The sequence below is a fragment of the Cydia amplana genome, chromosome 10, assembly GCF_948474715.1.
Source record: "Cydia amplana chromosome 10, ilCydAmpl1.1, whole genome shotgun sequence".
Taxonomy (NCBI): Eukaryota; Metazoa; Arthropoda; class Insecta; order Lepidoptera; family Tortricidae; genus Cydia; species Cydia amplana.
In genome coordinates this window covers 6,412,686-6,424,871 of record NC_086078.1, presented here as the reverse complement: position 1 = coordinate 6,424,871, position 12,186 = coordinate 6,412,686, and the positions used below count along the sequence as shown (strand labels likewise).

The window sequence follows — 12,186 nt, the reverse complement described above, 5'->3', positions numbered from 1 at the left end:
CGAGTGACAATTTGAATTAACGTACGCAGGGCGCGCTCAGCGGAAAAAAAAATCTTTTGGTTCGATGTACATTGCTGCTATTCTTAGCGCAATACTGCTCTTTGAGTGTTGCCCTACTTTAGTTTGCTTTACATTGCTACTGACAAGATTTGGTTGACGGACTATATAACCCACAGCAAAAAAATATGACAGTATTTCAGTACGTAAAAATACATAAAGTGGAGTCCAGACGAAAAAATTTTTCGCCAATCTGATGAAATTGTCCGATCGAATCAGGCCGTGCGGATGCAAACGCCAATTTTAGAAGTTAGTATCTATGAAATGCAAATTGGTGATTAAATTTGTGTACGTGTGGACGCCAGATGAGATTGGCGCCAATTATTTTCCTGATCAAATCGGTCGATTTGCCCAGCTTGTCTGGACTCTACTTAAAGTGTAACATGAGTTGGTCAAGCAGATCTTGTCAGTAGAAAAAGGCGGCAAATTTGAAAAATGTACGCGCGAAGGGATATCGTCTCATAGAAAATTTGAATTTCGCGCCTTTTTCTACTGACAAGATTTGCTTGATCATATTCTATACCATGAATCTAGTATTTTAACTGGATAGGGCATGAGTGATAAAATAAGATAAAAGATAGTTTATTCAAGTAGGCATAATTACAATGCGCTTATGAACGTCAAATAAAGCTACATGCACCCGGCTCCAACCCTACACCTCTGCCCCGAGAAGATTTAAATCCCCCCTCAATTGGAGGAGGGTATCCCAATATGGGACCGGCAACAAACTCGGCGGGACACATCTTTTCAAAAAAAAAATTACATCTCATAATTAACATGCATTACAAGAAAATAAGGAAAAAAATACAATTTAAATTACTATAGAATTAATGCAATTATACACATAAGGTGTAAGTAATATAAATTTGATTTAAAAAATATACATATGTACAATGGAAACATACAAATTCGTAGCTCTTTCAGAAAACATATGAAATTCTTACAAAAGGAAAAGAAAATAAAGTTATTTAAAGAAATTGGAATAAAATAAATATACTTGGTCAACCAGATCTTGACAGTAGAAAAAGGCGGCAAATTTGAAAAATGTAGGCGCGAAGGGATATCGTCCCATAGCAAATTTGAATTTCGCGCCTTTTTTTACTGACAAGATTTGGTTGACCAGCTATATTATATAAATCTGATTGATTATTATGAATTACCAACATAAAATATTTAAAAGTGGTGGTGATAACTGACAGAACGGGATAGTCTTATGTATCTTTCAGTAGGAGTAGAAGCGAAAGCGCTATTATTGATTGTCCTTGTCACAGTCTCACATTTTTTTTTAAACCACACCGTAAATTAGTATGGATTATGGTAGGCAACAAATAAATGCGACCAATCATAGTGTCGCATTGTCCATGTTTTGTCCCTCACGGGTGCACGCGTATACCACTTCTATAGGATCCTACCTTCTAGAGTCTATTTTTTTTATTCGGTAGACTAAAATGACATTTTATAATATGAACATCAGCTGTCATTTCATACTATGAAATGTCATTTTAGTCTACTGAATAAAAAAATAAATCCGGGATGTTTAGCAGCCCAAATGTCATTGTCAGTCAGGTCAGCCGGTACTTGTCCTGTCAAAAAGTCATAATAACAATTAAAATTATTAAATATCTTTCAATATTTTGCTTGTGATCGAAAATAATTGAAGCCAAATGTGAATAATTACGTAGCGAATATGCCAGTGTGTAGTTTATTAGGGTGCGGCATAAGAAAAACACCAAATCAGCGATCTTTAACCTTACACAGGTAGTTACAGTAGTAAAAATATTGCTTATTGTTAATGTTCCTGGGCAATTTCAGGATGTTTAACATTGTAATTAGCAGGGTTGATATGTGTAGTTATAAGTCATGAGGGGATTTGACTTATTTAACTATATTTTTACGCTTAAATAATGCAAACATTATAGCTGGGGTTGTACATTATTTATCGACTTTGATATCGATTTATTATGATTGCTCGTTTCTATTTTCTTATTTTATCATGCTATCCCGCTTAAAACTAACGAAATTATCTTAATTAAAACATATTTTATTTTATAGGTTACCAAGAAATGAATGTAAAAAGAAAAAGTGGCTGGAAGCTATAGGAGTGGAAAATATAAGGCCAAATGTAAAGGATATTTTCATTTGTTCGGTACATTTTGATGAAAAATGTTTCAACAAAACTTTGGATGTGACTCGACTACGAGATGATGCTGTGCCCTTCAAATTTGTAAGAGAAAATCATGTAAGCTCACATCGCAATTTTATGTACAGGTCTCTCTAAAGATTGCATAGCACATACTGCTCATGCTCTTGCCGGTATTTCAGGAATTGCAACTTTTAAAGTAAGTTTTTTTACATATTCATCCATTTCCGCACCACCTTTTATAAATTTCCCATTGGGAGGGATTAAAGTAGTAACACACACATAGTTTACTTTGTATTTTGTTGGCCTTTATAATCTAAACAACGGCCCTATAATATTATCATTTTACATTTTTGTGAATACTTCGGGTAGGTAAGTTTACATTATTTATTGATTTATGCGACTATGGACTGTAAGGAGATATGGCGGTGTATAAAATGTACAGTTTTAATAAATAAATTTGTCTCAATATTAGAAAGCCAATACATTAGAGTTTATTTAAGTCGAAATATAAAAATGACAACTATCAAATCGACGTCACCGTCGTTTTATCGACTTTGACTTATAAAATATGTGCACTATTGAGACATCAGCACATAATTTCTCCAGTCAAACTGGGCTTTGTTGATGACCCAAAGAAGAATGTGTAGTGAATGAATGCATCAATACCATATTCACCCATATCTGAGACGACATGAACGAAAAGTAACCTAAAGCCTGTTCGGCCGGCCTTCTAATATTCAATGTATAATTCCTCGCCTCGTAAGAGCAAGTGTGGCTCTGCAGAGCTAGATATTGCTTCTGGCCTGAGAGTTGCCACGCCGAATACGGCGCTATATGTATCGCGCCCGCACGTTTCCGCCACGGCTGATGATGTGGTGGAATATGTTCGCAAGAAGATCCGGTACGAGCTGAAAGTGTTCCAGCTGCGATCGCGCCATTACGTGCACTTCACCTCGTTCGTGGTGCGCGTGCCGCGGCCGCTGCTGGAAACCATCGCGAGCGCGGACTTCTGGCCGAAGGGCGTGGTGTTTCGGCGGTTCCGTGGGAATCTGCCTAATCCTACACTGGAACATGCGACACACCAGAAAACCACCGTGTTGCCGAAATATTTTTTAGCTTATAAGATTTTTATTATTGTATGTATGTTAGTTTGTAAGGTATGTATCTATGGGCCTTAGTTGCCTGACAATAAATGATATTTGATTTTGATTTTTTTTGATAATTATATATCTAATTTAAAAAAAAACTTTTACTCTGAAACTGTGGGGTGAATGCAGAGAATTGTTTTTTACCTATACATTACAGGAAAAAGAAGTCTGTATTTAAATTAACATAGGAAATGTTTAAGAATTGTGTAATGTATCGAACCCTTACCGCGCGAGTCTGACACGCACTTGGCAGCTTATTTATTTTAATTTTAACCCTTAGGGAGCGAATCTGACTCGCACTTGGCAGCTTATTAGTTTTAATTTTACCTTCTTTACAGCCTTGCAAGAAAGCCGCCACTACAGTGACTACTCAAACTCATGCTCCTGGTACTTTAGATGTTGGAATTCCAGTAGTAAGATTTTTTTACACAATTATTACTATTAGCCAATATGTAATTGAATTCTTTAATTTGTTATATTTTGATTAATGAAATGATTAGGATTAATCTATCAGCTACAGTTAGCGTTTCAAGTGGTTTGGTTTTTAGACTGAGTGAAATAACCACATTTGCTACATTGTTAGCAAACTTTAAAAAAAAACATATAGGTATTTGCTACATTATTATATATTTTGCTGGGTTCTAAATATGTTTCTTGTTTTAATTGTAGGTTCCTCTAAAGACTGGCCCTGCATTGGATCCTGCTTCTGCTCCTGTTTCTGGAACTTCAGGAGTTGCAACATCAGCAGTAAGTAACTTCTTTATCATATACAGTGATAGTTGCATAGTTTAAGGACTGGCAATTTATGGACAATTATTTCAGTACCAGTTTTGCTCACGACTTTATCTGCGTAGAATTAATAGGTGAGGATGATATCAGCCTGTCAGTTGATCGGAACTGTCAAATTTTGCGTTTAACTGACAGGCCGATATCGTCCGGCGAACTGGTCCTCTTTAGTGATAGTCTGGTTTTTATTTAAACACAACTTTTTTAATACACAGCTCCCCCTGACGACGGCTACCGTTTATACTGCCATTACTGCCCCTTATTTTGTTTCTGTTCCTGGTACCTCAGGAGTGGATAATCTACCGGTACGTATCCTACACCATGGCCTGCCTTAGGGCGTCCTCTATAGTTCGTTTTATTGAGCATTAGAAAAAGACTAGGTACGTGATCTTGACGTGTCTTTTTATTGAAAAACACTTTTGAAAAATAAGTCACGCCAAATATGTAACAATTATGAATCATATACGATTATTTTGCTTTCACAAGTAATAGCTACTAATTTTTAAAAAGCGTTTTTCTAAACATTCGAATGCTTACAGCACCCCAGAACTAGCACTTATTGGCAAATTATTCAAAATTACCTCTAACTTTGTGATCGCCTACGAATACAAAACATAGTATAATTAAATTATAATCATACATATATTTTTATTCCAGGACCAAGCACAAAAAATAAAAAAACTGGAAGATAAATGTGATTTCTACAGGAAGAAAGTAAAATACTTAAATGAAATAGTGCGGCGGCAAAGGAAAAAAATTGCAGAGTTCCAGAATATTATAAAAGACCTACAGGAAAGGAATCTAGCCGACAACGAGAACTCTATAGTTTTAGAAGCCTGCGCGGGTCCCAAAGTAATTTTAAAGAGGCAAATTTTGAAAAGTGTTAGTGGAGTACATAGTCGCAGGAAGGTTTTCGTAGTGACGCACACAAATTAAACAATCATCTCATGCACACTGACTGTATTCGAATTAAGTAGGTAAGGTATTCATTCATACTAATATAAATTAACGACTGAACTGACTTCAGGCATGAGAATATTAACTTTCACATTAAATTAGGACACAGTATGACTTAAATATAGGCGGAAGAGCAATTATATTAAAGAAGGGGCTGCTCTATGGTCACCTAGCTTTTTATAGGAAGGGAGCATAGACAATAATGAAAAAGTGTATTTTTCTAACAAAAAGTTAAGGCTTGTCTTTTGAAGAAAACTAGAACCCTCCACTTCTTTTCGACGAAGGCCTACAATTTTGTGTGACGAACGTGTACAATACAGGCTTGCCTCACCCAAGGACTTTAACTACTTAGGTGGTATCAAAAAATTAATGCGGAACCCGGTGTTTGTGAGGAAGCGTTTGCGACTCTCCAAAACAAAGTTCGGGCTAGCAACACACCAATTGTGTGCTCGCTAATCTTTGATGAAATTTCCATAAGAAAATAATTATGCTAGGATCCCCAAAAAATGTATTACGGGTATTACGGGCGAGTTACTATAGGGTCAGAATGTGGTAATGACTCGTTGGAGGCGCCGAATCAATGCCTCGTATTCTTAGTAAATAGTTATGTTGCTCGCTTGCTCGGAATTAAAACAAAGCATTTGAAAGCGCCGATTCTTTTTAAGACGAGGTGGACTGACATACCCATCGAATGATGATGAACATTACCTACTAAACAAACTGAAAAGATTATTAAACATAACTTGGAAAAGTCAATGCTCCAAAACGATTACCTCTATATATTTAAATTCATTATGAAGCACTACTCGGTGTTTCGGTAGGAATCAATAGATCATGTCACTAAGTAATCATAAGTATAGGTAAGTATATTAATAAAATGTGTCATTAAAACATATTTAGACATTCGATTTAGATACTTCGGGAAAAGGTTACCGACAAAATCTCTCTTCGGAACTATTTAAATAAAATAGTTTTATTCCGTAACGTAAATTCGTTAAATTTGTAAAAATGAAGTGATTTTAGAGCGGAAGTAATTCCTTATTTTGGTAATTAAATAAATGTTTTGAAGGTATATTGTTTTTTTTTCACCCATCGCTTGATAGGTTTGAATTTGTATCGCTCTCACTTATAGGTGCGCGGCGCACCAAGGTCGAGGTGCGGTGCGGTAAAGTGTGTTACGGACTAAGGGTCAGCAAGACAATAAAATTATTGATTGTAATAGAGAGGTTTCTTGGCTCCAATGAGTTTTTCGGGACATATTGCTTAAATTACACTGTAAAGCCTGTGCCGAAAGAGAAGAGTCGTGGAATGATCTATGGAGCCAAATACATTCCACGACTCTTCTCCTTCCGAACAGACTAACCATCTAACAGTTCGCGTCTTTTGACGTCTTTGCAGGATATTGGAAATGAATAACACAAAAATAAGAGTAAAACAATAATTTATTGATACGTATAAAAGGCAGTCATTACAAAATGTAAAACACAGACATTACCTACGCAGTTTCGCCTATATGAATACGTTGCGTTTTTCTAGTGCAGTAATTGCAGTATTAATAAATGTAGAGTAGAAATAGACATCGAGTAGGTATAGGGTACTATCGTGAAAAATACATAGTGACATTTATACGCATTGACTAGAAATGTCGATGTTAATTAGCCCTTTAACCGACATCGGAATAAAAAGTAATGGAACTCAATTTGAAGCTAGGCGTTTTTAACATTGAACTTAAAGTGCACTTATAAGTAAAAGTTTATTGTTTTAGTAAGTACCTAAAAACAATAATCACAGTCTGATAGACGGCTAAAGGGTTGCACATCAATTTCACTACAGGGTAGCATGTAAGACGTACCTACTAAGACTAGAATCGAATTGCATTGCATTTTACATTGCACAGCTGATAAACAAAAAGTATATAAAATATGTGTATAAATCTTTTATTTACAGTATGATATTAAGTTAAATAATTTTAAAACAACGAATAGACTACAGGCATGTTGCTAAAACAGCACCAATTTTCGAACACTGGTGTGAGTGGTGTGTCATACCATCCGTCCTTTCCTGCTAGATTAATTATAAAAGATTGATGTGTGGCGTAGTATGGAAACAGGCTATATAGATGCTTGGTTTTAACTCAATATAATCTAATTGGGGTTATTCCCACTAGTTACCACCAAGTTGTTACCAGTGGTAACTACTGGGAATTTTTTTCCCACCTTTTACCACTGGTAACTACTGGGAAAAATTATTCCCAGTAGTTACCACCAACTCGGTTTGGTGGTAACTACTGGGAATTTTTATTCCCAGTAGTTACCACTAAAAATTTTGTTAGAGTTAAATACTAATAAAAACAGTATAAAATAGTATAGTATAAATACAGAGTGATTTTGAATTACCGAATAAAATCACTTAAAAATAATCTAAATGGATTGTTAAATTTATCCTTGCATATATTATAGTTTTTGTACTAGTACCGGTTAAACTGTTTCAATATTTTTCGTCACTTTTAAGGCAGTTTACTAAAACACTAATCGACTTAATAATGATTTATTAAATCACTCTATATTTATTTTTAATTTTTTTGTACTGTTTTTATTAGTATTTAACCCTATCAAAATTTTGGTGGTAACTACTGGGAATAAAAATTCCCACTAGTTACCACCAAACCAAGTTGGTGGTAACTACTGGGAATTATTTTTCCCAGTAGTTACCAGTGGTAAAAGGTGGGAAAAAAATTCCCAGTAGTTACCACTGGTAAGAACTTGGTGGTAACTAGTGGGAATAACTCTCTAATTGTGAGAGCAATACATTCCTCAATAACATGTTGTTCACTATAAACTAGCACTTCAATCTTTGCATTCACTGAAAACTAAAACTAATAGAATTAAGTGGTCCATCGGCCGCAAAAGCGGCTCATAACGTTATATTTCACACAAATGATGAGTGAGATAGATGAAAATACAGGCAACGGCAACCTTAGAAGGGTGAAAGTAGACAGGCAGATGTTTATAGAATTCCATTTCAAAAGAAAAATTATATTCACCAAAGGTAAACACACAATTCTTGCACTAGAGTCGGGGTATTCGTCATCAGGATCATCTTTAGTATGTCGCTGCCTATACGTCCTGGAAGTTTACACGAGTCGATCGACGTTGGCGCTGTCAGGTTGCCAATCGTAGTCGATATCGGTAGAGTCGGCGACGGAGAAGACCGCGCCACCCTCGGTTCAGATGGCCGCTTTCTCCGGGTTGTTGGCGTCGCTCACTCGTCGAGAATGCGGTGCCCTGCGGAGGGTTCTCGGCTGAAGATTAAGAGGTGGCAAGTTGGGTCGTTCGATTCTGGTAGGAGAGGAAACCAGCGGTCTGCCCCTGCGGAGGGTTTCCATACCGTTTCTGAAGTATTCTTCAGTGCGGTCAGCGTAGCTTTCAATCAGTGGAGCTGGATCCTCGTATTCGACGTTGAAATGTCGGGTAATAGCAAGATCTTCTGGTGGACCCAACTTGTATAGCGGAGGTTCGACGCACTCGTAGTGATGGTCTTCAGTTTCATCATGGGGGTATGTGTCGGCAACAAAGTGGCGGGTGCCCCTGGGGGTGAGAGCGGCCCACAGGACGCGGGAGTCGAGGGCTGCACCCCCGTAGAGGGCGTTGGAGCCTCCTGCCTTGCCTGAGCTGCTCTTGCAACCGCCTCGGGACCTGTACAAGGATAACCTTGTAGGTAATGGAAAATAATGAGTATAAGATGATGGAATTTGGAGTCTACAAGAAGGCCGGCATGAATGTCATGCGCTAGTGAGTATTACCAAATATTACCTATTGTTTAATTATAAGTCTTGAAGAGGTATTGAACAGTTAATAAAGCATTTTCAATCAGCGTAATAGGAAACTATTGTTAATCATATCAGAGACCAATCTAGATGAAGTGGCAGATACTTTAACAGGATATATAGATGGTTGGTACGTACTCTCGACACCTAAACAGGAACAGCGCCAGCAGAGCCGCAATGCAGAGGACAGCCACGCAGCACGTGATGAGGACGAGCAGCCACGTGTCATCGCCGCCGCCTGGTTCTGCAACACCTGTCACTACCAACACCGGATCCATCAAGAGACATGTAAATCATTAAAAGTTGCACGTATATTGTGCAGTATTCCAGGTTAATATCCTTGCCTTGCTTCAAGATTACTGTTCTCTTTGCAAGATCCAGTGTTATTATAACTTTCTTTCTCCTCGATCACAAAGTTACCTAACACGATTGTTTTTCTGTCCACATATATACCTAGTACCTACCTATTCTTAAGAGTTCCCAGCAAGCTCGGCCAAATTTCACCTTTCCCTACAAACGGAGTTTCGTTCTCATTTTAAAACTACGTGTTGGAATGTAATGAAATTTTGCACATACAAAGAAATGAGGTAGGTATATGTAGTAGTTAGTTCCCTGTAATTAGTTTATAAAACAAATGATATAGAGCAAAATCAAATAGTGTATGAAAAACGAATATTCGCTGAATTTTTTTAACTATGGTATCTGAAGCTGCATTAACTATGTAATTACAGCGGGCTCAGCACGGTTCCATTTTTATTTACTATCACTATGCCCGTCACTTTCGCACTTACATACTTGTTAGAACGTGACAGGCATGGTGATAAACGATAAAAATGCGACCGTGCTACTAGGGCTGGATTAGATATACCTTATCCTATTGTAAGTACCTACCAAGTATCAGAACAATCAAGCGAGTCGTTTTAAAATGAGAGCGTAACTACGTTTGTATGGAGAACCGAGCTTGCTGGGGACTCTTAAGTAGGTGTAGGATTTTCATGGTTGCTTTCTTTCCACACATTAGGTACTAGGTAGGCATCGGTATCCATAAACTGTTAACACCTTATTTTCTCAACAAGTCATGTCTCGAACTCACCGTGCCTTGGCAGCTCATGATATTCCACGCCCGGAAACAAGGAGTTCTCCTCGTTGTTCGGTGGCGGGCATTTAGCAGCGCGGCAGGGTGGAGTCAGGTTCGCAGCATTAGCGAGGAACGCCGGTAGCGGTGGTGGTGGCAAGTACAAGATGGAGTCCGGCGGCGGGCCAAGGGACATGCATTCCGATCCGCACGACATGGCTGGAAGGGATAGAAGATATAAAATGGGGCATTATCTATGAAAAGGGACCTTATTGTCGATGGCGCTTACGCCGCACAGCGTCACGGGATATTGCGTATTACTATCGGAGCATCGTTAATAATGGCGTAAGCGCCATCTACAATAAGGTCCCTTTTCATAGATAACGTCACAAACATCTGCTTTAGGTCTTTGCTGCTAATAAAATATTGTGTAGCGGGACTTCAGGACGGAAATAATATGACCAGAACCGTGGAAAGCGGCGCACATTTTTCGTGCCAGGATCTTAAATTATGAGCAATATTATGCAAGGAAAAGTCTTGTTGAATTGAATACTTGATTGGATTGTCGACGTCACTTAATTATATTAAGAGTAGGATTTTACTGCGAGTTTTGTACTTCGCTAGAATGTGCATGATCCCACAATTTAAATATGTAGATGGAACCATTTTTAATCGAACCGTAAGGCCAATTCTGTTATAACAATTTGTCATTGATGTTGATGGAGGTAAATAGGCATATCACGAGCACCACACCAGTAAGTGCAAGCGGAATGACTAACGACACGGCTTCAAGGTAGTATCAAAACACACCCAATTGTTATTCTAGTTCGTTGGTTATATTATACCTACATATCAAGATCGACTTTTGTGTTCCAAGCAAAAAAAGTTATAAATTACCTATAGCAATCTATTGCATACTTTGAACTAACTGGCTAGTATTTTTTTAAGGGATTGTGACACCATCTGTCACGAGAGTCGTGCGCGGGGCCGAAGCTAACACGTAGAGGCGATCAACAGTCTACGAGTTTCATGAATCTAATGTCTGTAGGGGCACACCAAGCGATTATACTGCCGCCATTTATGTAATTTAGATTTTTTTATTGAACACTTCTAAATAAATTATTTTATTTACACAATAGGTAGGTATGTAGAATCGATGAAAGACAGAGACAAAGACAAAGACAGTACCTAGATACACTTATATTTAAGCGAATATTGAAATACCTAATGCTAATAAAATTAATGACTTTGTTCATTATGGATATATTACGATCGTAATTAAATTGATTAACTTTGTACATTGGAAATAATTTAAACAAAGAGATTTTCATTTCAATCATTAGAAAAATATTACAACACAAACTCAACTTCAATAGGTACCTACACAAAGTTCAATACACGAGTGACTACAAATTCAATTCACAAAATTACTCACTTTTTGTATTAAAACTCGCTAATCCTCGGAAAATGGACGCACTTTACGACACGGCTTACACTTGTCCCAAAATTTTGGTCCACGGATGCAGAGCGCAAGCGCGAAACTCTTCCGTGACATCCCCAAACACGCGATACTAGAACATCACACTTTTTAACTTCAAACCCATTGCACTTTTTGCAGTACCCGCATCATAATTTGTCTTAGTAAGCGCGCAATGTATATAAGCGCGAGCGATATCTACAGCATGAAGAAGAGAATTAGTGGAGGGTGAGGTATTGATTTGCGACTGCGCGTTGAGATTTCGCGCCATGGATTAGGGCGCATCACTTAAGGGATGTTTTGTATGGTTGTCCCTTTTACGCTTGGAGATTTTTTAGTCGGATAGAAAAAGAGAAACTATAAAATTAAGAACGGTTGCTTATTTTAAAATATCGTCATATTTTTACTTGATTATCGCGGTAATTGAGTTTGAAATTGGTTTAATATTTTATATGAACCGTTTCAAATTATAATTTAAATTGTACTTTTTGTTAATTCATTCAATTGCATTGCATGCAATTGTAAATAAATAAAGAATGTAGTCTAATAGTAATTAATTGATCAGATTAGTGATTGAAGTCGGGAGTCCGTAAAAAGGTATAGGAGTAATCTAATTATACCTAAGTACTTTAATGTGAGGCTAACACCACACCTAATCCTATGAATTATTGAGAATAATAATACGACTAACCATCAGATCCGTTTCAGAAAGACATT

At 37.3% G+C, this 12,186-nt stretch overlaps 2 protein-coding genes across 5 annotated transcripts; one reads left to right on the top strand and one right to left on the bottom strand.

Moving 5' to 3' along the window:
- Positions 1-1,587: 1,587 nt before the first annotated feature.
- LOC134651620 (THAP domain-containing protein 1-like) lies at positions 1,588-5,070 on the top strand. Its single transcript, XM_063506720.1, has 5 exons — positions 1,588-1,815; positions 2,110-2,281; positions 4,030-4,095; positions 4,350-4,439; positions 4,792-5,070. The coding sequence occupies exons 1-5, from the start codon at positions 1,745-1,747 to the stop codon at positions 5,068-5,070; spliced, it is 678 nt and encodes a 225-aa protein (XP_063362790.1). The 5' UTR covers positions 1,588-1,744.
- Positions 5,071-7,915: 2,845 nt separating this feature from the next.
- On the bottom strand, positions 7,916-11,568 carry LOC134651793 (uncharacterized). Of its 4 annotated transcripts, none has more exons than XM_063506900.1 (4): positions 11,428-11,568; positions 10,011-10,211; positions 9,056-9,176; positions 7,916-8,801 (listed from the first exon to the last, which is right to left on the bottom strand). In XM_063506900.1, exons 2-4 carry the CDS (start codon positions 10,207-10,209, stop codon positions 8,318-8,320), a joined length of 804 nt encoding a protein of 267 aa, XP_063362970.1. In that variant the 5' UTR covers positions 10,210-10,211; positions 11,428-11,568; the 3' UTR covers positions 7,916-8,317. The 4 variants fall into 4 exon arrangements, with proteins under 4 accessions (XP_063362970.1, XP_063362971.1, XP_063362972.1 ...); XM_063506901.1 differs by having other exon boundaries at positions 7,916-8,786; XM_063506902.1 differs by having other exon boundaries at positions 9,056-9,161.
- Between the last annotated feature and the right edge of the window lie 618 nt (positions 11,569-12,186).